The following is a 23975-nucleotide window of genomic DNA, read 5'->3' as shown; positions in this document are numbered from 1 at the left end:
AGACAACGCTCATTGGAAGGTGCAGCAACTATACGGGTGAAATTACAACAAGAGAGTCAACGAGACGAGAGCAATGACATGATGACAGGGAAACAGGGACACGCTTGCCAGCATCGTTCAACAATTGAACAAAGTAGGCTACAACTTCATTCACAAGCAAAGCAGATAGTTAATCGAACATACATAGAAAAACTTATAGCATTCGTTTAGGCTATGTAGGCCTAGCCTATATTATGTAGCCTAAATATATCCAAAATATAGCCATTGCCGTAAGGGTACATTGCGTATAGGCTACCCTATGGTCACGTTATAATCAGACTTCAAGCAGTGCAAAGCAGATGCAGCAGTGAATAGGTTGGAAATGACTGCTTTTCAGCCACCTGATGCTCTAGTGTAGTCTAGATGATAGGCTACAGAAAGTAAAGTGTAGCCTATCAATAAATATACAAGTAGGCTATATTAAATCAAATGTATTTAAACTAGGCTCTTAAAGTTGCCTATATGAGTAGGAGAAAAGCAAACAGGAGTAAAAGGGAATTAAAGGGCCATCACCGTTTTTTTTTGGGGGGGGGGGGGGGGGTACGACGTGCTGACGTAATTAATATGCAAATTAGTGCGTGACGTCATTTAGCGACTTTTGGAGCTGGCTTTAGCTACTTTTCATTTGAAATAGTTGGCAACACTGACCATATGGTGAGTTTTGGACATTGATGGGGGGCTGACGTCACGCGAGTAATAAATAAACCATAATAACTTAGAAAACATAGTAGCAGCATGTATCTTTGGACGGCACAAATCAGCACAAACCTAGCACAAACGAATGAGACCATTTTGGGAAGATTTGGACATTGATGGGGGGCTGGATGGCGTCACACGTGTAACAAATAAAATGGAACATCTTAAAAACATAGTAGCACAAACGTAGCACAAACAATTGAGACTATTTTGGAGAAATTTGAGCAAGGGGCTGAGTGACGTCCCTAGCCAGAAAATGTAAAGTTTAATTACTTAAACCCCTTAACAGCACAAACGATAATTTTTACGGCACAAACGAATAGCAGTGTTTTTATTCATTTTTTAATAACATAGGGGCCAGCTTCACATCGCCACTTCGAAAGTTTGTTTAGATCCTGCCGTCATGGAAACGCAACGTCACACTTCGGGCGCTCTCTCTAGAATCTTTGGAAGTGGGGCACCTGTTGCCGTGGCGACGCGTTGCTAACCTTTTGTTTACAATGATAATCAACTTCTGTGGATAACATTAGCATGAGTTTCACGAAGTCTAGAACGTAGCTGCTAGGCTAGCTGTAAAGTTACTTGCTATTTTACGTGTCTTAGTTTTGTTCTTAGAGTGTTCTTTTATTTCTATTAAATCGGGGCGTTTAAAATGGATTCTACTAGTTTGTATTACTCTTTAGATTTAGTCTCCGGCGCAGGTTTAACCTTGAGCAGTGAACAGAAAGCAGCCCTTCAGACCTCACTGGTCATCCTACAGAAAAACTATAAATTTCACCGTGTTCTGTTCTGGGGGAAGATCCTCGGTATAAAAGGGGATTATTTCATCGCTCAGGGCCTAAAAGACGATGAGATGAGAGATAAGAAGACGTTATACAGGTAAGTTAAAACGTCAAGCTCTTGATTTTCCACAAAGTTTTTGGGCCGAAAAAGCTTTATCGATACATATCTTTATAACCACCACTTATATCACACATCACTTTCATGTCGTTAACCTGAATTTAATCGATGGTATTTTCTTGGCTGTATATGAAGTTTTGATTGCATGGACTGGGACCTGCTGCCACCACCTACGGACGAGATGATAGCGGAGGTAAACACTGCGGCAAGTGGGCGCTTCATGGGAGACCCCTCACATGAGTACGAACACACGGAGACTCGGCGACATGGAGAGGGGGACGAGGCGGTGGAGGAGGACATTGTGGTAAGAATAAGACGGCTTGGACTCAAAACAACAGTTAAGTAACTTTCATTCAGAAACGCTCAATTCCAATATGTGATCGTCTTCCACCATTTATTTCGTAGGTTAAGGTTAGCGAAGAGAAGCGTTTGGCCACGACTGTGTTTACCATTGATCAAGAGGTGTCTGTGGTTCCACGGGGCGCTTACATCAAGAGTCCCCACGGGACCGTGCAGACAAACCGCAGCTTTGAGGGTATGACGGGAATTTCTATACGGGTAGTTTTTCATTTACAATTGTAGGCAATAGGCTATATAAGCTAAACGAGTAGGATGATATCGGTCAGTGGAAACTACTCTGAAGTGAGACACCATTGCCAGAAACTTGACCTTGCAGCATTCCAAGGGAGCGTAGCATACTTATTAAATCCGCTACCCCCTATAGCCTAATTAGGCAGTACAGGTCTGTATAGCAACAGCAAACGGGTAGAATGTGTGTAGGTTTGAGTCAAGGAAACTATATGTACTCACTTGGGCAGCCGTGGCCTACTGGTTAGGGCTTCGGGCTTGTAATCGAAGGGTTGCCGGTTCGATCCCCAACCAGTAGGAAAAATGTGGGCGGGGAAGTGGTTGAGCACTGCTCTCCCATGCCCACATCCACGGCTTAAGTGCCCTTGAGCAAGGCACCTACCCCCTCACTGCTCCACGAGCGCCGCTGTAGCAGGCAGCTCACTGGGTCAGCATTAGTGTGTGCTTCACCTCACTGTGTGCTGAGTATGTTTCACTAATTCCCAAATTGGGATAAATGCAGAGACCAAATTTCCCTCACAGGATCAAAAGAGTATACATACTTATACTTCAATCATCAATACATCAGAAAACATCAATATTCTCACACCATCAATCAGAAACGATTCTCAGTTGAAAATATTGAAAAGTATTTGGCTGGCACTCGTCAAAATGTCCAAAGTAGGAAAACATGGGGAATAAACAGAACAGTACAACCGTCAAAAATGAAAAGCAATCTACATGGGAAAACAGGCGTGTAACATGAATAGCAGATTACTGGTAAATGTACCAGGATCACAGGACAGACATCAGTCGTCTTGCCCTATACAAATAATTGTATTATTATATATTATTACTTATAATACAAATGTATGTTTTTTCTGTGAAAAAGTAGATGTATGTTGGCATTCATGTACTGCAGATTTTACAGCAATTAATGCTTTTGCGGAATCAGATGAGGAAACTGTACCACTACCTACACTTATCAATTCACCATTGGGCACTATAACTGAGCATTGGTAACTTAATACACTCTGCTCCAAGTATGCAGTAAGAGGAAGTGTGCTCTTGCAGGTCTTTCAGTTGGCGAAGCTGGGAAGCTGAGTAACTATCTACATTTCAGTGAGCCCAAGTGCCTGAGGAAGCCATCCATCCTTGAGATGGCCGAATCAGACCCTTGCAGAGACTTCCTGGACCCTCTGAGCGAAGACATACCTAAAGGTCGGTACATAGTCAACAAAAGATTCAGGATTTAGAACCCTGTAGTTCCTTCAATGGATAAAGACTTGAAAGTGAATGGGTGTGTGTTTGAGGGACAGAAACACAGAAGTGAATGCACTTTGCCTTGACATTCCCCTGACTGACTGAGGTGTGCCTGTGTTATATTGTATAGTCAACATTCTTGATTCACATCAGAATTCTTCCTCTGTGTGTGTGTGTGTGCGCATGCGCGCATCAGGTTCGTGGAGTATCCAGTTTGAGCGTGGCAGCAGTGTGTGTGTTCTGCGGTCTCTCCTCTGGCTGGGACTGAGTTTTTATCACATCCCTGGAACTCCACAGCATGGTTTTGTCTACATGGGGACTGGACTTAAGAACCTGGACCTGCCCTTTATGCTGTGAACATGCACACATAAACTAATCACAGGAGATGAGACACACAACATTAAACCCAAGTTAATTTCTCATGACTTATTTTATTTACAATGAATAAAAGGTTCTGGAACTCTGCACAGCATAGTTTTATATTTACATATCTGATAGCACAGTATTACCACCCCCCTTCAAACCCACCAAAATGTTCTTGAGTATGAAGACAGTGTGGGTGTGTGTCGAAGGCAAATGCTTTTCTTCCTGTACTGATATCTTAAGGACTGTGTGCATGTCAGAGGCGATGGTGCGAGTACGCGAGTCTCAGTGCCAGAAGCGTATGGGTCTTTTCCCATACTGAATGTTGTTTTTGAGGATGGGGTCTCCCACAGGCATGCGCTTTTTACACCATTTCAACCCACGCTTATAGATGGGTCTGGCTGTGCCTGCTGACCAACGGGTCAGGTATCTGCAAAAAACACACAATACACATGCATGTCAGGCACTCTGCAAGCCATACTTCATACGTCTTAGGGTACGTTCAGACTAAGCGTCTTTTTTTGCAGCTGCCAGCGTCCGTTTTACATTATAATCCTATGGAGTAGACAGTGTTTTCAAAAAAGTCGTCGGCTTCTTTTAAAACGCAACAGCAACAGTCTTTTTCTGCAGCTCAGAAGTTGAGAAATATTCAACCTCTAGCGGGAAAAACGTCATACATCATGCTGTCTTTTTTTACAGCTGACCAATCACAAGTGGATTACAGAGACATGTGGTTTCCCATGACAAGTAAAAAATGGAGAAGGTGACAGAACACCAGTCGAGAGACTCGTTTTAGTGTCTGAGCATAGGGAATTGTTTGACATGACTTCACAACTTTATCACAACATACTAAAAGCAATAGCCAACCCCAATTTTTTATTCTGCGATATTTTGTATCCACACGTAACGTTGGTCACTTTGCCTATAGCAAAAAACGCTTCTGGCTGCTTTTTGGAACAAGAACACTGGCAGATTGTTTTTCAAACTGAAAAAATGGTCTGCATAACTTCTTTTGTCAGAAAAAGACGCTAAGTCTGAACGTACCCTTACTGGGTACACATGTTGCATAATCTTAAGTGTGGTTAACCTGAGGAACAACACAAATACACAGACCTATTGAGCTGTGGTTTAGGCTTGGGAGTATGGCCCTCTGGAGGAGTTGGCTTGTGATCCGGAAGCAGACCTGAGAACATACAAACACATAACAAAGAAGAGTTAAGGGAATACATCACCAGACTGCTGAGATTGACAGATGCCCACCCAAGTACACTAGCACACAAAGACTGATGTGCTCATTGGGCCATGTACACATATCTGGTCGCTGGTCTATGTACACGCGCATGAGGTGTGATCAAATTTCTTGAACAGAATGGCGAACATACTTGTTTGAACAGATGGTTATGGTATTTAGCAGACGCTTTTGTCCAAAGCGACATAAACAATACAAAGTTACATTTAACAGTAAACAACTGAAAAAGTTGGTAACACTATATTAAGGAAAATAGCAATAATAAACAATAGCAATTCAATCAATAGCCTAATGAAAATAAAATAAAGTACTATAATATACAAACCATAACGCATAGGAAAGGCTTAATAAACGAAGTGCATGTTGAAGATATGACGGATATGCCTTTAGACTCCTCTTGAAAGACCCAGAACGATCACAGGAACGGAGAACACTGGGCAACTCATTCCACCAACAAGGAACCATGGAGGAAAAGAGTCTTGAATTTGACCTAGTGTTTATGGCTGGTCGACACAACAGACATCAGAAGATCCCAGTGGGCAGTTGGAAATCGATATGTTGATCATTGAATTATGATAGCAGGGAGCAGATCTGGTCAGTGTCGTCCCTCCACTCGGCGGCCATATTGCAGCGCTTTTTGGGCACTCATTGGGCATCCTATTCGGCAGAAATGCGCTTGCACAAGGCTTCACGACACCAATCTTGCTCCAGCGGCAAGTTCACAACACATGATTGGCACAATGTCTTCACAACACACCATATGATTGGCTAAATGTATTCACATTACACCACATGAATGGCTCAATGTATTCACATGTTGACGTTTTGCCGAGGAAGGGGTGGGATGTGTAGACAACGGCGTTACAAACTAACCCCATGCTTTTTCTATGGAGGATTTTTTGAGTGCTGCGTCTCCTCATTAGAAAGTCTCTGGCCCAGGTGAGGCAAGCTGGATATTAATCTGTTGGAATAGCCGTTTTAGCTGGAAACACCAAAAACGAAGTTTCTGAGAGATTAAGATGAAAGTGGCGATCTTTCATCCAGACTGAAATATCCTTAAGGCATCGGTCCAACTCTCCGTCCGACTCCCAACATGTTCACGGAAAACTAACTCCTTGGGAGTGTTTGTAAATATTCACGGAAAATTCAAGGCAAATTTTTATGTACACACACATACCTGCTCGCTGGGCCATGCGGACACAGGCTGCAATCTTGTAATGCTCAGGAGTGCAGAGTCCAGTTACTCGCCGTGGCAACATGCCCCCATCGGAGCGGATGAACTGACTTAGCAGCAGCACGTCCTAATGGAGGAAAGCGCACACAAACACACACACTTAACTTACACTGTCTTATAGCATAATGCAATCATACACCTCATATCTCCATCAGAGCGGATGAACTGACCAGGCATCAGCACCTCCTAATAGAGGGACCCACACAATCACACATTAAACTTAGACAGCGTTATGATAAGCAACATATTCCAATCAGAGTGGATCATTTGACGGAGTACTGGTGACTCCCCCAACACTAAAAAAGGCGATGGCCTGGCACCATGTTAACACTCATTGGAAGTTGCAATTTCGAGTCTGGTATCTACACCACACAGGTGACATGGGCGGCAGCAGTGCTGCAACCGAGGACGGTTAGATACATAGGTAAGATCTTGAATGTTGAGGGAGGAAAGTAAGTAAATTTAATACTTTTTAACACATTTACATCCAAAGTGAGTGGAAGGGCACTATTCATTCACTACCCAGGGCTCTTCCCATGTTGATTGTTGAATGTGTGGCACACTTACTGTGTAGTCGTATTTGTTCTGGAGGTTCCATCTGTAGATGGGGCAGTGGGCTGAAGGGTTGGGTGGCACAGGTGTATCAGGAGAATCAACAGTCACTCCCTCTAACTGAAACAAACACACACTCAATTTTAGGCCTATATTCTCACTATCACATTACAACCACGGCAACATCCTGTAACTGTATCCTGTTGTGTGCCTTCTGGTTTTTCCCGACCTACTGGTTTCCTTGTGCATGCTCGTGTTCACTCGTGCTCACCACAGCTACAGGAGTTGTCAAATAAGTTGTTTTAGATGGATTTGAGGTCAGATTTCATACCTACGCCATGATCACTACACTACAACCACTCGGACAAGACATGTAGAATATAGGCTATATTTTTGCAAACTTTATAGCATAAAACTGTATTCGATCCTGCAATAAATATACGCACCTATAAACCAGGCCTACCTATTCAGCGCATTATCTCTGAGCTACTCCAATTCTCTAAACTCTCTCGTCAAATCACCTATCAATTAACCACGTAAGCAACACCGTGGCAACATTTTGTCTTGCATTAGGTGACACAAATGGTTACATTGCCCTCATCTTATAACTCCTTGTCCGAGCGACTACTAGGCCTATGGTTTTCAAAAGTCAAATGCTCCCTGACAAAGACATTCGAAAATTAAGAACGTTTCTTGACTTGAAAAATACACTAATTTTTGCTCACTTGCGTCATTCAACCCCTGAACACATGGCGGACTGGTGCGATGAAATGTAGTTTCTTTTTGTACCATTTAAATTCTCAGAATTTAGGCCTGCTACAATAACAACACCCAATGATCAACCACATAGATAGCCTACCTAAGGACAACATGTTATCTGGGTGTTGCCTCGCGTAATAGCCAGAGATAAGTTGGCTCAGTGAGTAGAGAATCATGCTGGATGCAAGGTGTATATGAAAAGCGACTTATCCACCTAGAACAACTTGTTTTGTGAATGTCTGCAGACAGCTGTTGTGGTATACCCTGGAAATCCAGACTGCTCGTGAGAGCACAATGGAATTGTCTCTGCGAGACACTCTGGCAATGAGCAATGATGCACGTTACTTGTACCCCTTGCATCCAACCAATCAAATCGACGTATCTGATATATGTGGGCCAGAGGCGAGCTGAACTGATGACAGTGCTGCAAGGTTGGAGGTCAGTAAACATTGGTCGTAGTGTTATCCAATTGCGTCAAAGTCCGGAATCATTCAGAGTAAACATTGGTCTAGTGTTATCCAATTGCATGCAGTGAGATTTTCAAATGCATGCTTGGTGCCGCCCCTCGAGTTGGGCCATTACATTGTTCATGGCCAGACCAGAGAATGTCTAATAAGGGTTCCGGTTTCTGAACTGGTTGCAGTTCCTTCTCCGGTTCCACGTGAGGGCGCTTGTCCACGAGTGCAGAATGAATGGAGGTCTATGGAGCTGTACCCCTCAAAACCCACTTTTCTCTGGATATAATTTTTTGGCAAGTAATTTGAATATTGTATTTGACAGGGGAGGCAAAGAAAATACACTTGGTTGAGTATTCTCAGTCACTTAATTGTTCTAAAAAGCCTTTGAAACGTGTCAATGACTTCATTCATTAGCAGAATGCTAGCGTGTTATGGGCAACAACGACCCAACCTGTAAGAAATCAAAAGGGCATAAGTACTCGTTCATTCAACTTTTGACCTATAACCCATGTTGAACTTATACAAACTACAATCAAATCTGAGATTTCTCAACGACAATCAGGTGAAAGAGACACATTTAGCCGTCTAGCTCTATTGACTCCCATTCATTTTGCACTCATGGTGATTGCCCCCAGTGGAATTCTGGTGGAACTACAACCAAAATTCGGTACAATGGGACTTAAATCATAGACTGTATAGTCTATGGATTTAATACGGAGTGGCCAGGCTCTCCGTAGACGTGTTCTGGCCAGATCCTTAATCCTAGATTACCAGGGTCTGGATTTTCCAGGCTAGCTGTGGTAGGCTATGAGCATGCAGCGCATGCACGCGCAAGGAACCAGGTGGAAAGTCCAGGACTTTGGTAAAAGTTAGACAGAAATTGGCAGATTCGCAAGATTCACGTTTTTCGGTTCAATAAATCATAGGAGAAACATTTTCATTGCATTATAGAGAGCTCTATCTAACCGTAGTAAGGTAGACAACAAGCTGCAACCCGGTTTTCATCCGAAAGAACCGTGTACATATGTGGATAAATAAAACGCATCCCTGTGAGCATTCTGCTTTCACCCGAGCGTCTAGGGACCTTCTACAAAGTGCAAAACCGAAAGTGGATACAAATACATTTAAATAGCTTCACTGTTATTGAGCCTAGTGCTTCCAAAATCATAGCACACAGCTAGTGGTTCCCTAGCAACACACTACACCTGCCAATTACAGGAAAAACGGACTCACTATTTATAATATATTTTTATTGGGGGTAAAATTCAATAGCTTCACTGTCATTGAGTCCAGTGCTTCCAAAATCACAACACACATCTAGGGCCTCACTAGCAACATACTGTAACAATCAGACTGGTATACAGTGACTATTACTAAAACACGGATAGTTCTCTGATCATGCTATAAAATACTGATATGTTCCTAAGAATGTTAAGAGAAAGCACAGGCAACATAAATGTGAATCTCGTTTCACCATATATTTTACATACACTTAAACCACAATCATTCAAACAAGTCACAATTCAAAATGAACAGTTCTTAATTGTTCCATAAGGGTATCGGGTATCGGTTGTTGTTTCCGTGTAGTCCTTGAGCCCGGTAAACAGTGGCCTTTAGCTACTTCCACCACTAGCTTAATCCAGTGCACTTGTAGTCACAAACTCGCCAGGTCTCCAATGGTCTCCCTGAGCGTAATACTCGTCTCACTTTCCCTCTCGCTTCCTCGATTTTAAAGACTTTCAAATTTGGCGCATCAGCTGATAGGGCCGTCAGCTGACTGGTTTGACAACCAGCTGATCCATTCTCCCACACCCATAACATATGTAAAAATGTCCATACAGATTAAATATCCAATTAGATATTCAATACAGGGCAACAGGGGCATAAACAAGATGGAAAACAAATGACAGGAAATACACTTATATAGGTTACCCATTTTATTTTTATGTGTTAAACTGAAAATTTAAACTGAACTTTTTCCATAATTACCTGCTGTAGCATGTTGCTTGGGAGGCCCTAGATGTGTGTTGTGATTTTGGAAGAAGTAGGCTCAATAACAGTGAAGCTATTGCATTTTTCAACCATTAAAAATAGATTATAAATAGGGTGAGTCTGTTTTCCCATAATTAGCTGGTGTGGTATGTTGCTAGTGAGGCCTTAGATGCGTGTTGTGATTTTGGAAGCACTAGGCTCAATGACAGTGAAGCTATTGAATTTTACCCCCAATAAAAATATATAAATAGGGCGAGTTCGTTTTTCCCGTAATTGGCAGGTGTATACACTCAAGGGGGCAGGCGAATTCCCGGAAGTAGAAGTATCCATGGAGCAGTGGTTATCAACTCTCTGCTAACCCCATAGAACGCCCATTCATTTAGGATTTTTTTGAACTCCCATAACTTCATATAACATATATCCTGTGCCGACATTGTAGCTTCTGTATTATTATGACCCCCGCGCAGCGAAGCGGCGGTCATATAGGTTTAGTCAGATTATTATTTTTTTTTATTTTCTTTTTCGCATGCCCAAATTTCCGTCAATGATTCCCGGGACACTGAAAGACCGGGGTACACGAAACTTGGTGGACATGTAACCCCACATGGATAGCATGGAACCATCGTTTTTCGTTTTGATCTGTAGCCCCCCCGCTGAATTGGACCCCCCGAAAGGAGGGTAGGGCAGACACAGTTTTCTGTGAATATCTCGAAAACCGTAGGGTTTAGGAGGACCATTTTTTTTTTGTATGTTGATCTCAAGGGGCCATGTCAACCCATTCCATAACCACTCATTTCATGTATAGCGCCACCTAGTTAAACACAAAAAAGTAAAAATGAGGTGGTGTAATTGAAGGTATCTGTGACCTAACATAGTCAAAACTGCACGAAATTGGAAGTGTAGGATCATTATGACACCCTCTGTATGCACGCCAAGTTTTGTGGAATTCCGTTCATGGGGGGCCACACAATAAATTAATTTATGTTACTATACACCAACTGGCCTGTAGGTGGCCGGAGACAGTTTTCTGTGAATATCTCGAGAACCGTAGGGCCTAGGAGGTCCACCTTTTCTTTGTATGTTGGTCTTAAGGGGGCATGTCAACCCATCCCATTACCACTTATTTCATGTATAGCGCCACCTAGTTAAAAATTAAAAAGCAAAAAATTAGGTGTTTTCATCTCAATATCTCTGGCTGACAAGGTCAAAACTGCACGAAATTAAAAGTGTAGGATCATTATGACACCCTCTGAATGCATGCCGAGTTTTGTGTACTTTCGTTCATGGGGGGGCCTTACAATAAAATAATTTATGTGTACATTTAGTGACGTACACCAACAAGGATTCCCGGGACACTGAAAGACCGGGGTACACAAAACTTGGTGGCCATGTACCCCCACATGGATAGCATGGAACCGTCATTTTTCGTTTTCATCTGCAGCCCCCCCGCTGGACTGGACCCCCCGAAAGGAGGGTAGGGCAGACACAGTTCTCTGTGAATCTTTTATGGTATGTTGGTCTCAAGGGCCCACATCAACCTGGCTCATAATCACTCATTTGTGATTTGCCCCCCCCCGGTAAAAAATGAAAATCAGTAGGATTAAAAGAAAGCCAAAATAAATATTCATCATCATCATCATGGCTGCATTTTCAGTATTGGCGAGAAGTAGTCGTTTGTCCACTAGATGGCGCATCGTTGCAGTGAGACATAATTTTGTTAAAAGTTAAAAGTGGGTTGGAAAAAAACAATGGACGCTTCATACAAGGACTGTAATTTACCGCAGCGAACATCTAATAAGGATAGGACGATGTTCACATGAAGTGTAATTCCCATTTCTTCTTGAAGCCAAAATAAATCTGAGGATGTTTATCGGACATGCTTGGTTTTTACTGCAGGTACGTTAATCTTGTAATATCAATAAGGACCTAGGTAATGTTACCGTTAGCGTTGGTTGAGTGATGGAGGCATTTGATTTATTGCATTTGTAGAAAACTATAAATGCGGTTATACCAAGCAAATGTATAGCAGCACTGTTTGTATCTTTCGACTGTCATTTATTGCACGTGCTACAAAATCATTCTGTGCAATGGAAGATTTACCAACGTTACACCGGTCTGATACAGTTTTGCCTATACATGCGTGAGACTGAGACGCCTGTTTATTTTGTTTTAAGTGCGTGCAGGGTGTGAGAGGGGAATCGATGTGCTTTGATTCCAGCTTGGTAGTTGTAGTCTGTGAAATTAAAAAGCATGTGTGTGTGAAGTATCCAAACAATGACACCTTCATTTCATTATGGCTGCTTTAGCAAAACACCTTAAGCTACTGTGTAGTGGGTCCCATTTAGAAGTGGCTACTTCATTCGCGCTTTCCTTGACTCATGGAGCTGCGTGAATGTTATTACAACTTTTCGCCACGATATGACAGTTTAAGTCCGCTTGATACTGTAAGGCGTAAGCCATTGGTTTCCAAAGGAGATTTTATTTGTGTCGCCAGCATAGCCTATTGACAATTTATGTTGTAAATAGGCCTACCTTATAATCCTACCTGTAGCTTAGGGAAGCTAACAGCTTTCTATTAGGATCTAGTTTGTTAGTTACCGTTTTGTCATAACTCTCTGATGCATTTTTGCATTTAGAATAGCCAGAGCGTGTATATCTCAATCGGAAAATTAAACAATATCGGGTGCCTATGGACTAGGCTGGGTGAACCCAGCCTGATCTGCCCGCTATTTATTTTTTGATTTCTTAAAAGATTGAGCTTGGTCTGATGAAAGCCAGACTAGCCATGGACCTCAGTTAAACAATGCAAGGGAACATGAATCAGCCTATATTTGCACTAACAATAACGGACAAAAGCTCTTCAACTTTGGCCCGTTAAAATGTGTATGAACAGTCTAGCGACGCATTTCATCAAGGCCCATTTGGACATGTCAGTTATTTGCACCACTGGTTAGATGTAAAACAGCATTTCGTTTCAGACTATAGGCTACTGTTACTTAATTTGTGCATTAACAATAACGTTTCAGACTACTGTTACTTAATTTGTGCATTGACAATAAAGTATTACATGAACTAAAGATGACTAAAATCTTATGTAGAAGAAGAAACATTCACAAAAAATCCATCCATCCAAAAATGACCTTTGTTTTTGATAGCTGTTGAAAACCGCATGGAACTGACAGAGATGTTTTTGTTTAAAAATACATAAAAAATAAATAAATAACATTATGCTGATACCTTTTGCTTTTCCCAAATACAATGTAGCCTACAGGTGTAAGTGACCTTTCATCAACCCAGTTGCAATGGATGAACTGTGATGAACTGCCCTACTTGTGATTGTTTAGAGATTTTAAAGGTTTTATAACAATTCTACATCTTCTTTGGCTATTCTACAATCTATTCACCTTTTCAGCACCAGTAGGCTACTTTCTGTGCAGCCGCACACACACACTCAGGCATGCCAAACAAGCATACACAAAAGTTTCAAGAGTGGGGGATGGAGTAAAATATGGAGACAAATTGAAGTGTGATTTATTTTCGCGGAACGGATGTACAGGACTGAGCGGCGGTCATATTTTGTACCGCTATGCGGTACATCTAGTCTACATAAACAATAGAAGGCAAAACAGGCTCAACTACCTCGTATGTAATGTTGAGGTTCTCGTAAGAAGTATAGTTAGCAAGTCCGGTTGTAGGGAAGCTAACGTTTGACGTAATAGGACACTATTATGCCTGTCGCACAGTAGGGAGATAACCGTATTGTTTGGATAAGAAGCCAAGTCCTGAACAAAGTGACTTATATATGTCAGCTATATTACAAGGGATCACATTATCCCCGGAGCAACTTGGGGTTAAGTGCCTTGCTCAAGGGCACAAGGGTGGAAGCCGGGAATTGAACCGACAACTTTCAGGCTACTGCATGCTAGCCCAGCTCCTTAACCACTACACTACCACCGCCCCAATACCATTGTATGTTAAGGTAAAGCATTACATAGAGGCAAGTAAACCTAATAAAAAACCGGCACTAACGTTAATCATTTCAGAGGTTTTCGATGTATTGACTGTAGGTCGGAAAAGTAGAAAGACAAGGCTATAACTTTTTTGTTTTGTTTTACCATGATTGTGTTTGAAGATGATCATGTCTGGTAGTTTCAACATTAACACTACTTGATATCACTTGTTAGGATGATAATAATAATAATACATAAATAAATGTTTAACTTTGATGACTTTGAAAGTGAAAGAAGGGTGAAAAGAATTCCTGTGTGAACCATCTATCATAGGAGTTACAAGATTCAGTTCGATGGCTAACGTCACTAAGTTAAGTGCGAGTCTGCGCAGTACGATGGCAAGCCAACTGAAAAAACCTTCAGTGCCCTCCCATTGAAAACGACGGAGTCTGTTCGTCCATTTCTTTTACTGTCTATGTATACACTATAGTGTGTTGCTAGGGAAGCACTAACTGTGTGCTATGATTTTGGAAGCACTAGGCTCAATGACAGTGAGCTATTTAATGTATTTGTATCCACTTTCGGTTTTGCAATTTGTAGACGGTCCCTAGACGCTCGGCTGAAAGCAGAATGCTCACAGGGATGCGTTTTATTTATCCACATACACTGTTATTTCGGATGAAAACCGGGTTGTAGCTTTTTGTCTACCCTACTACGGTTAGATAGAGCTCTCTATTGTGCAATGAAAACATTTCTCATATGATTTATTGAACCGCAAAACGCGAATCTGCCCATTTCTGTCTAACTTTACCGAAGTACCAGAAGGCACACATTCCCGCTATTCTTCCAAATGAAACCCTTTAGCTGGTCAAGGGAGGTTAACTGATCACAAACCCCTGACATTAAGTAATAATGCAAAGACTTGTTTACTCACAGTTGTTGTTTTACCCTCCTGTTTCTCCACCACTGAAAAGGAAGAGGCATTTAACATTTTAATTAAACAATTTCCCCTAGAATAAACGGTTGATGAAAATGCCATGCCATGTGTAAGAACAAACAGCAAGCACGAATGGTTTGTGGGCCAGTAAAAAAGGAAAAGGTTTGGGACCGCCAGAGCCCATCTATAGAAAAATGTCCTAGTGTTAGACTAATGCCAAATGCTCAGATAGATCTTCCATGGAGGTTGCATAGGTTGCTGACCGCTATAACGTTACATGTGACATTCAGTGATTAATAAAAGGCACTTACCTTTTACGATCCCACGACTAGGAACATGACCGAATACGGCGAGCTGTGGCAAGCGGTTCACATTCTGTAATGTGGTAAAGCAGCTACTTTTGGCCACAATGCGCTGGGCATTTGAAAAGCATGTCAATACCGACTTCATAATCCCGTGCGCCGCCATTTTTGCTGTGACCTTACGGCTCGCGGAAGTAACTTGTGAGCACCCTATTTAAGTATCACATTTTTACGGATAATAAATTGACGAAGACAGTGATTTTGTATTGCATTTAAAACAATTAACCGTATCGTAGCTAAAAGTGTATTTTCATCATCAGCTCTGACCTTCTTCCAATGTTGTGTTAAAAGGAGACCCGGAAGTTAAATAATCGGGGAAGACGCTTCAGAGCCAGAGCCTGTTCAGAGAATGTCTAATAAGACGGGCTCTGGCCTGTTGCTGTTCATCTGTTCAGAGCTCGTTTGTGTTGCTTTTGCCTTTTTGGTAAGCCGAGAAACCATAAAGCAGTGTTGCCAAGCAGAACAAGCCGAAATCCCTCCACAACAAGGTGGTGCACTAGTAGTTGTTCGTTATTGCTTTAGCAGTTATTGAGGCGAAGGGTTTCATACATTTGCTGTGGGTGTGACGTTACCACACACCACCAGAGGGCGGACAGTGTATTTTACGAGAGTAGACTAATGTTTTCTTCGTTGTTTTGGAGGCTTATTAGACATTCTCACCTATAATCCATATTGAGCTGGCAGAAACCACAATCAAATCTTCAATTTCTCAACGACAACCAGGTGAAAGAGACAAATTTAACCGTCTAACCCCATAGACCCCCATTGTTTTTGCACTTATTCGTGATCGCCCCTAGCGGAACTGCAACAGATTGCAGGTAGGCTACAATGGAGTTAATAGGGAGTGATCCACGGGCTCTGTTAATGACATGGTTTGTTAGATTTAACATGCAGGTAAGTTCGACATGCAGCCATTTCAAAATAAACAGTGGGCCATGGGTGAATGGCATGACGTGAAGTACAATAGAAAGATAAAATGTCATTGTCCTTTACAGAACATAGCTCCACTACTTCAAGTGTCAAAGCTGCAGTATCACAATCAGTATAACTGCAGTTATGTTTTTGTAAGGGGTAGTCCTCTATGTAGGCCTAGTGCTTGGACTGTTCTGTATACTCTTATGGCAGTCTGATTTTCGAGAGCCGTAGAATGAAGATCCTGAAGGTGACTGCACTCTTAACCCTGGATAAAAGTATACCTCAATCATTGGTAAAATGCTAATTTCTATAAATACGGATCACTCCTTTAAACCCAGACTACAAGAGATAACATCCATGCAGTCTCAGGGGCACATGAATAAATACTGGTAGTCCGATGGGTCATACTCTTTTTCCTCTCATATAACGGATTTAACATACGTGTTTACTCGTTCCGGTGTTCAGACTGGTTTGCTGGTGACTATTATGCTGGTGGTCCAACACTGGCAGACTGACAGATATGCTGACAGAAAGGAGCAAATGGATTGAAATTGTTCACTTTTTAAAATATATATACTTTTGGATTTTATATGCCTTTAATCGGACAGGATAGAATAGTGAGTGACAGGAAGCGAGAGAGATGGGGTGGGACCGGGGAATGACCCGGGCCGACTTATACCTGTTTCCCCGTGGGCACATGGACCCACATTTGGTATGGGCGCTGTAACCAGTTGCACTAGTCAACCGGGCTACAGTTGCACCACAGTGCCGCCAAAATTATTCCCTTTGACATTGGTCTGGTAATCTTTAAAAATTTAAGTATATTTTTTGGGCTTTTTTTGCCTTTATTAGGACAGGACAGTAGAGAGTGACAGGAAGCATGTGGGAAAGAGAGATGGGGTGGGATCGGGAAATGACCGCAGGTCGGATTCGAACCTGGGTCCCCGTGGACACTCGGACCTGTCTATGGTACGGGCGCTGTAGCCTGCTGCGCCACAACGCCCCATCTTTATAATAATATTTCAATGTAGAAACCCAAGGGACAAATGTGGCTACACCAATAGGACTATGGGTTAAATAATTACAAATATTGATGGATGTTTGCAACCATGCTATTACAAATACTTTTGTATGCAGTTATATGGGCATTTATAATAGACATCTAGGCCTTGCATTTCTGTGACCTACAACATATGGATTAAAGTCTTGGGACACGAAAGACCAAAAGGACAAAAGGCTTCCCAGAAAAGCTTTGGCTTGTGTCAAATTCTGGGAAATTCTGGGCCGATACCGATGTATGAAATAACAATTTGCCCGATAACCGATACAATATATTTTCCTGTTTGTTTACTTTGTTTTTATGGTTAATTATTCCCTTTAGTAGAGTGGAAGGAAAAATATTCATATATATGGGCCGATATATCAGTACATCTTTAGTGTGGGATTTCTTGCCCATTCATTTAGAAGAGCATTTGTGAGGTCAACTAATGATACTGGACGAGGGGGCCTGGCTTGGTGTTCGATGGCTTGTGGTCAGGGCTCTGTGCTGGTCAGTCAAGTTCTTCCACACCAAATGTCCTTATGGACCTTGCTTTGTGCATCACATGACAATACCACACATGCATTCACTGAGCTCCACAGAATAACCCATTCTTTCACAAATATATGGCCATATTTCTCTTAGTGGAATGTTTCACACTCCCAAGTCCAACATGTGGATCGTTAACTCACTAGTCTTACACCTAAACCTAACTGCCTAACTTTCCCTCACCATTAATAAAGTGTCTGTCTGTCTGTTAGTGCAGTAGTACTGTACAATATATCTTCAATGTCACATATGACATCATAAAAATTCAGAAGCTAGCACATACCTGAGCCAATCAGCTTTATTTACCCTCCACCCCACCCCCCAAACTCAATCACGATCAAATCAAACAGGATTAAGCTCTTTTTTCAAACTTCTAACTACATACACAGTCCCGCACAGATGGGGATCATGGTAGGAGTAAAGGTAACATTACAGGTTTAAATAAAGTTAGCAGTTTTTGACTTGGAACACACATCAACTGGGGCCTCATCATTGTGACTGTGATAAAATAAAAATGTTCAATGTCAAATCAGATAAAGAAAATATCCTTGTACTCTTCAGCCCTCTCCTCGATGTAGGAAGGATGTGAGTGAGAGTGGGATCGGCTGTGAGAAAGAGAGAGAAGAAGAGGAACGAGACACAGCACTGCAGAGCGATCAGTCCATTGCGCTGAGGAGGAGCCAGGGTGGCCCTTGTTGCTCCCGGCAACATGACTCTTAAAGGGCGTCTCAACTCACAGTCACTGAATAAGAGTTTGACCCTAAAAATTATATAGCATCATCCTCTTAGTGCGACACACACACACACACACACACACACACAAGCCTGGTAGTCACAGGGCAGTACGATCTCCTGGACCAAAAGGTTAGGGGTCATCATGTCCTGACCCCTGAGCATGTTCTAAAAGCCTTCAGGGTCAGTGGGAGTCATTCCAGAGGTAAGATGATTGGGCGGAGCCATCGAAGAAGTGTGTGGGGGAGAGAGAGAGAGAGAGAGAGAAAGAGAGAGAGAGAGACAGACAGACAAGAGATTGGAAGAGGACAGGGGCTCGTCCCTCACCCCTGTGCATTAAGGCATGGAGCAGCTCAGGTGAGTATGCCCCCCACACAACCCTGCTGGCTGGAAGCGCAGGTGTAGCCTACTACAGTGAAGTGGACAGTTCTGCACCTCTGCAAGAGATAGGTCCAGTCCATGGGTCCCAGCCCTGCAGTGGACTTGCAGCGTAGGGGCTGCTCAGAGAGTCTCAAACAATACCGCCTCAAACCCACACCACCCCCCTGTTCCTCTGCCCTCCCCCTTAATGTTCAATCTCCTCCCACTATGGGCGTGGACTCAGGAGCATTCCTCTCCGATTCGCTGGCACGATCGGCCCACCTTGCGGTCCAGCTTCACCATCTTCAGCACCGCTTCCTCACGGCCGCGGCCCAGGTGGTCGAACATGCAGTCGTGTTGCTCCGGCAACCGGTGCAGCATGCAGAAGACATAACCTTGGCGAAGAGATATAGATGACCTTTGATTGAGGGTGTGTGTAGGTGTGTTTGTGAACATGTTTTTGTTTGTTTGGTATGTGATTGTGTGTGTATGTGACATATATGATTGTGAAGTGCAAATATAAGTGTAAGGTGTGTGTGTGTGTAAGGTATGAGTGTGCATTTGATTGTGAGGTGTGAGTATTGTGTAAGGTTCTAAGGTTTTATATGCATGTGTATGTGTGATTATTAGGTATGTTTGTATGTATGTGTGATTATTAGGTATGTGCGTATGTAATTGAAGGTGTGTGTGTGTGTGTGTGTGTGTGTGTGTCTCACCACAGCGGCAGGACCCCAGCTCTTGCTGCACCAGTTCCAGTTTGATGTGGCAGCGATGGCAACGTCTACGCCTCTTCTGCTTGGATCCACCTCTGGAGCCCTCTCCTTCACTTAAGCCCTCCCCAAGACAAGCTTTCTTTTCTGGGGAGACATCGCTCTCAGAGCCACAGTCTGGAACACACGCACATACATGCACATACGCACAAACATGCGCACACACACACACACACGCAGTAAGATCCAGTCTGATGGAAGAGAGGAGTACATTTTGCACCGTCTTCTTTCTCTCTCTCTCTCGCACACAGAGAGACCTCATACAGTGCCTAAAACAAGATTTTACTGTTTTCATACATCAAACACAAAAACATTCATACACTTCACACACACACAGCTGTAGTACCTGAGTCACAGGTGCGTTTGGTGGGCGTGTGTAGAATGCTGTGGGTAGAGTCTGTGCTGGAGGATTCTGTTGACGAGAGCAGAGCAACACACACCTCATCATCACACACACACGCACACTCCTTATGAATACATACACAGTACACACACATCATCACACACACAGCTCTTATAAATACACACACACACACCTCATCATCACCATCATCAGACACACACAAACACAAAATTGGTTCTCTATCTTTCTCAGCGTCTCCTTTTTTCCACTCTACCTTCCTCTCTCTCTCTCTCACACTCATCTTTGACACACACACACCAAAAGAGGCTGGTAAATATTACTGATGTAAATTCAGGTTTGTTTTTATGATTAAAACAGTAAAAACCTTACAGACTTTCATTGCTTTATGGCTGCTATAACAACTTGCTCACGGTCTCAACTCATCAGTCAACGACAAAAGGTTCAAATAAGTGAACTCCTCTGGTTCACCTTTAACTTATGGTGCCACATCAGAACCCAAGTTTCATGTATCTAGCCACCTGACAGTGCATGAGTAAGGCACGTGACCATGGGCTGAGGTTCTTACCCTCTGGAGGGCTGGGATTTGGGGCAGGCACAGCCTCACTGGATGGCATGTCTGGGACTACTGGATCTGAGGATGATGATTGGCTATTACTACTGCTTGTCTCATGGTCAAATGCTGGGGATTGGTCTCTGTTGGTGTTTGGGTGGGACTTAGCGTTGCAGTCGTCTTCTGGCTGCTTCTTCTGAACATCTGATGATAGACACAGGAAGTCATAAGGTCACAACAGAAAATTAACCACGGAATATAGTCACACACCCTGGCTTAGTATTCTGAAGAACAGGGCTATAAGAGCTGTGGAAATGTCCCAGAGCAATAAAGGTTCATTTTAAATTTAGTTTTATTTTCCCTTGAGCTATTTGTCTGCTCTCCCTGAGCAACTGACATGACTGGTTGTGCAAACTATTTCATTGCTGTGCCTGGAGGAATAAAGGACCTGGAGAAAGCAGAGAGAGGGATTCAAGTACAGTAGAGATGAAAAGACAGGAGAACAAAAAAGTGAGGAAGTAGAGCAAAGAGGAGGATGAGGTGAGAGATGAGGACAGAAGAAATGATGGAAAGAAGAGCAGAAAGAAAAGCAGTGGAAAGTGTAAGGGATGTAGAGGAGTTGATGAGAGAGGACAGCAGACGAGAAGACAGGACAAGCGGGGGGGGGGGGGGGGGAAGAGGAGCTGAGAACAGAGGAGCATATCACTGAGGCACACTCACCTCCAAAGCACTTGGAGCACAGATTCATGGTTTCACTCGATCTGCAGAAAACACACACAGGTTATGCTGAGGGAAATGTCAGGGTGTCACAAGACTTTGTCAGCCCTGACTACATTCACTCAAACTGATATGCGACAGAGCCGTATAAAGAGTGTGGCCAACTCTCGCCATGTTGGATACCAACGTCAGATGACTCTACAGCATAACCCTATGGGGTGAATATGCTATGTTGAAATAAATAGCTTATTTTCATAATTATAACACGCATATAAATATTATAATCAACGTTTGTCGATATGAAGGCCCTTACAGAAATATTGGTCTCCAACATGACACCCATTAAATTCCCTAGTTGGCCAAACTCTCTCTATATATGGCTGATATGTGAGTTTCTCTAGTGCCCTCTAGTGTTCTGGGTGCCACAGCTCCATACAGTAGGAACAGGCATACAAACTAACTCTACAGATCAGATTGTGTCCTAAACAGCTGTGCTCTCTGCCACTGAGAAGCGACTAGCTTTTATCTGTAAGATCGGGCCAGAATCGACTGAAGTGGGATACAATGAGTATCCACTTATCCAGAATCAGCCAATCTGTCAAATCAGAACAGCCTACGTAGGTTCCACTTAGTTAAAGGTGATTTTGAGTGACCCAATGTGTGTGTGTGTGTGTGTGTGTGTGTGTGTGTGTGTGTGTGTGTGTGTGTGTGTGTAAGAAGACACTGGAACACCACAGGATATTGTAGTCTACCTCATTGTGCTGGTTGAACATAACCAACACTTCAATTCACCTGAGTGCAATCTGCAGTCACCTGACTAGCATTCACAACAAAAATAGTTAATCCTTTCTTTCACACACACACACCTCATCACCTTGTCCCCTCCCTAAGCATCACACATATACACAAACAGCCCATCCTTTATCCTAAGAAACGTGTAAGATAAATGGTAACGTTCATCAATCAATTACAAACAGGCCTATCTGTTCACAGAACAGAGAACAAGATTAGGCTAGACCTTCAAACGTTATCATCATGGCATATGTCCCACGACTTTTGCCTTGACATTGTTATCCATCTTTACTATCGAAGTTTACTTAAGTTACATGTGTAAAAACCTAAATCGCACCGTCTAAACGCAATGGTTATTTACGTCGAACCACAGAAGTATTAGCTTAATCTATGCTGTTCAAAACTTCAAAGTAGCCTACAGCAGCACAGTTACCCAACCCCCACCTAGCCTTGCTATAAACAATAACACTACCGGTCAGCCGGAGATTCGGTGGAGAACGGTTTTATCAACGCCCTAGCAATAAGCTTCACATTTCTTACCCCCAGAATCCACAAGGGCAACGAGGTGGGAGTTGAGACGCGTTGCTGCGTTCGCTACCGGTGTCCCCCATGACAGGCGATTGATGATGGAGATACGCGAGCCCGAGGATGGAATGAAGGCCTGGTCGATCCGGAGAATCTCCTGGTGAAACGAATCAGACAAATAATGACCAACCAAAGCTCTCCCGTCGTCGGTCTTCGACCAGGATTTCGTGGGCTGAAAGACAGCTTTGCCGTCACGGGCGGCCACCAAATTCCCGATTCGCTTTTTGTTCTTTTAAGCGGTTTTCCACGCGGACCGGAGAATTCGCAAACCCTCACGGAAGCGCGACCAGCTGGAATTTGTCTCGTGCCGCTGACAGCAGAGGGAGCCCGTGTGTACTAGGACCACCGGTCGATCCAGAAACGTTTCCACAAACATTATGCAATATGTAGCTCAACAAAAAACAGGTTATAAAGGGCCATGAGCTGCTGCAATTCAGAGTGCGGCATCTGATTGAGGTCAAGAGCTCTGATCTGATCATTTGAGGAGCACAGATACACAGAAGGGCTAGACATTGATTGGCTAAACTGTGGTTATATTGGATAAGGACTCGATATTGTTCCAACAAGCATACTTCTTGATTCCCATGCATATTTCTGAACGAATGCAGTAAACAGTCTGTTCCAGATCTACATCTGTACTATTTTTCTGTTACCTCCTAACACTAGGGGGCAGTGGAACTCATCAACCACTGATAAATACCCTCATTAATCCCAAAAAGAGAATGGGTATTGGTGCATTGGTTTATTAATGAAATCCATTCACTTTATTATATTATAGGCCCTACTTAACATAGCCAACATATAACCTGTCTAGAGATCAAAGGGGTCTACTACAGTTCCGCCATAACCATTAGAATTGTCTTGATGATTGCGTCTTGTTGAAAAGCAGGAAAGACAGCAATTAAGATGGTTTTCACTTTCTTCATTGTCACGTCTGTGAGCATGAGCCACCCATTCTGACGTGTAACGGACCACGCAAGTGATGTGCTCTGAGAAACAGGTAGACCTCTTAATAGAAGAACTTTATGGATTCTTTCCCTTGGCAAAGCAAAAGAGCCTTCTTTTTGGAGGTTCGCCAGTTGCTCTGAGACTCAGACACACACACACATATCCCCAACCCCCTTTTTAAAACCCAAATCTCAGGCAATCTATTTCTAGCAAGTCTTGAATTTCCCCTGGGGATCAATAAAGTATCTATCTATCTATCTAGACTCAGATGAGCAGACTGACATAACAGGCTCAGAGTCGGAGTTAACTTAGGTTTGTCACTAAATGCACTTG

General features: G+C 42.9%; 3 protein-coding genes across 3 annotated transcripts; 1 reads left to right on the top strand and 2 right to left on the bottom strand.

Moving 5' to 3' along the window:
• The first annotated feature begins 1164 nt into the window (after positions 1-1164).
• On the top strand, positions 1165-3930 carry rsph9 (radial spoke head component 9). Its single transcript, XM_042096621.1, has 5 exons — positions 1165-1614; positions 1771-1939; positions 2041-2170; positions 3277-3423; positions 3662-3930. The coding sequence occupies exons 1-5, from the start codon at positions 1388-1390 to the stop codon at positions 3820-3822; spliced, it is 834 nt and encodes a 277-aa protein (XP_041952555.1). The 5' UTR covers positions 1165-1387; the 3' UTR covers positions 3823-3930.
• mrps18a (mitochondrial ribosomal protein S18A) lies at positions 3877-15875 on the bottom strand. Its single transcript, XM_042096633.1, has 6 exons — positions 15271-15875; positions 14957-14988; positions 6879-6983; positions 6255-6378; positions 4942-5011; positions 3877-4258 (listed from the first exon to the last, which is right to left on the bottom strand). Exons 1-6 carry the CDS (start codon positions 15425-15427, stop codon positions 4114-4116), a joined length of 633 nt encoding a protein of 210 aa, XP_041952567.1. The 5' UTR covers positions 15428-15875; the 3' UTR covers positions 3877-4113.
• A 2232-nt stretch (positions 15876-18107) lies between these two features.
• LOC121712367 (AN1-type zinc finger protein 3-like) lies at positions 18108-23234 on the bottom strand. Its single transcript, XM_042096622.1, has 6 exons — positions 22650-23234; positions 21321-21361; positions 20616-20804; positions 20033-20098; positions 19633-19803; positions 18108-19311 (listed from the first exon to the last, which is right to left on the bottom strand). Exons 1-6 carry the CDS (start codon positions 22718-22720, stop codon positions 19157-19159), a joined length of 693 nt encoding a protein of 230 aa, XP_041952556.1. The 5' UTR covers positions 22721-23234; the 3' UTR covers positions 18108-19156.
• Positions 23235-23975: the final 741 nt, after the last annotated feature.

The sequence above is a fragment of the Alosa sapidissima genome, chromosome 6 (genome assembly GCF_018492685.1).
Source record: "Alosa sapidissima isolate fAloSap1 chromosome 6, fAloSap1.pri, whole genome shotgun sequence".
NCBI classification, from domain to species: domain Eukaryota; kingdom Metazoa; phylum Chordata; class Actinopteri; order Clupeiformes; family Clupeidae; genus Alosa; species Alosa sapidissima.
This window is presented reverse-complemented; position numbering and strand designations above follow the sequence as displayed.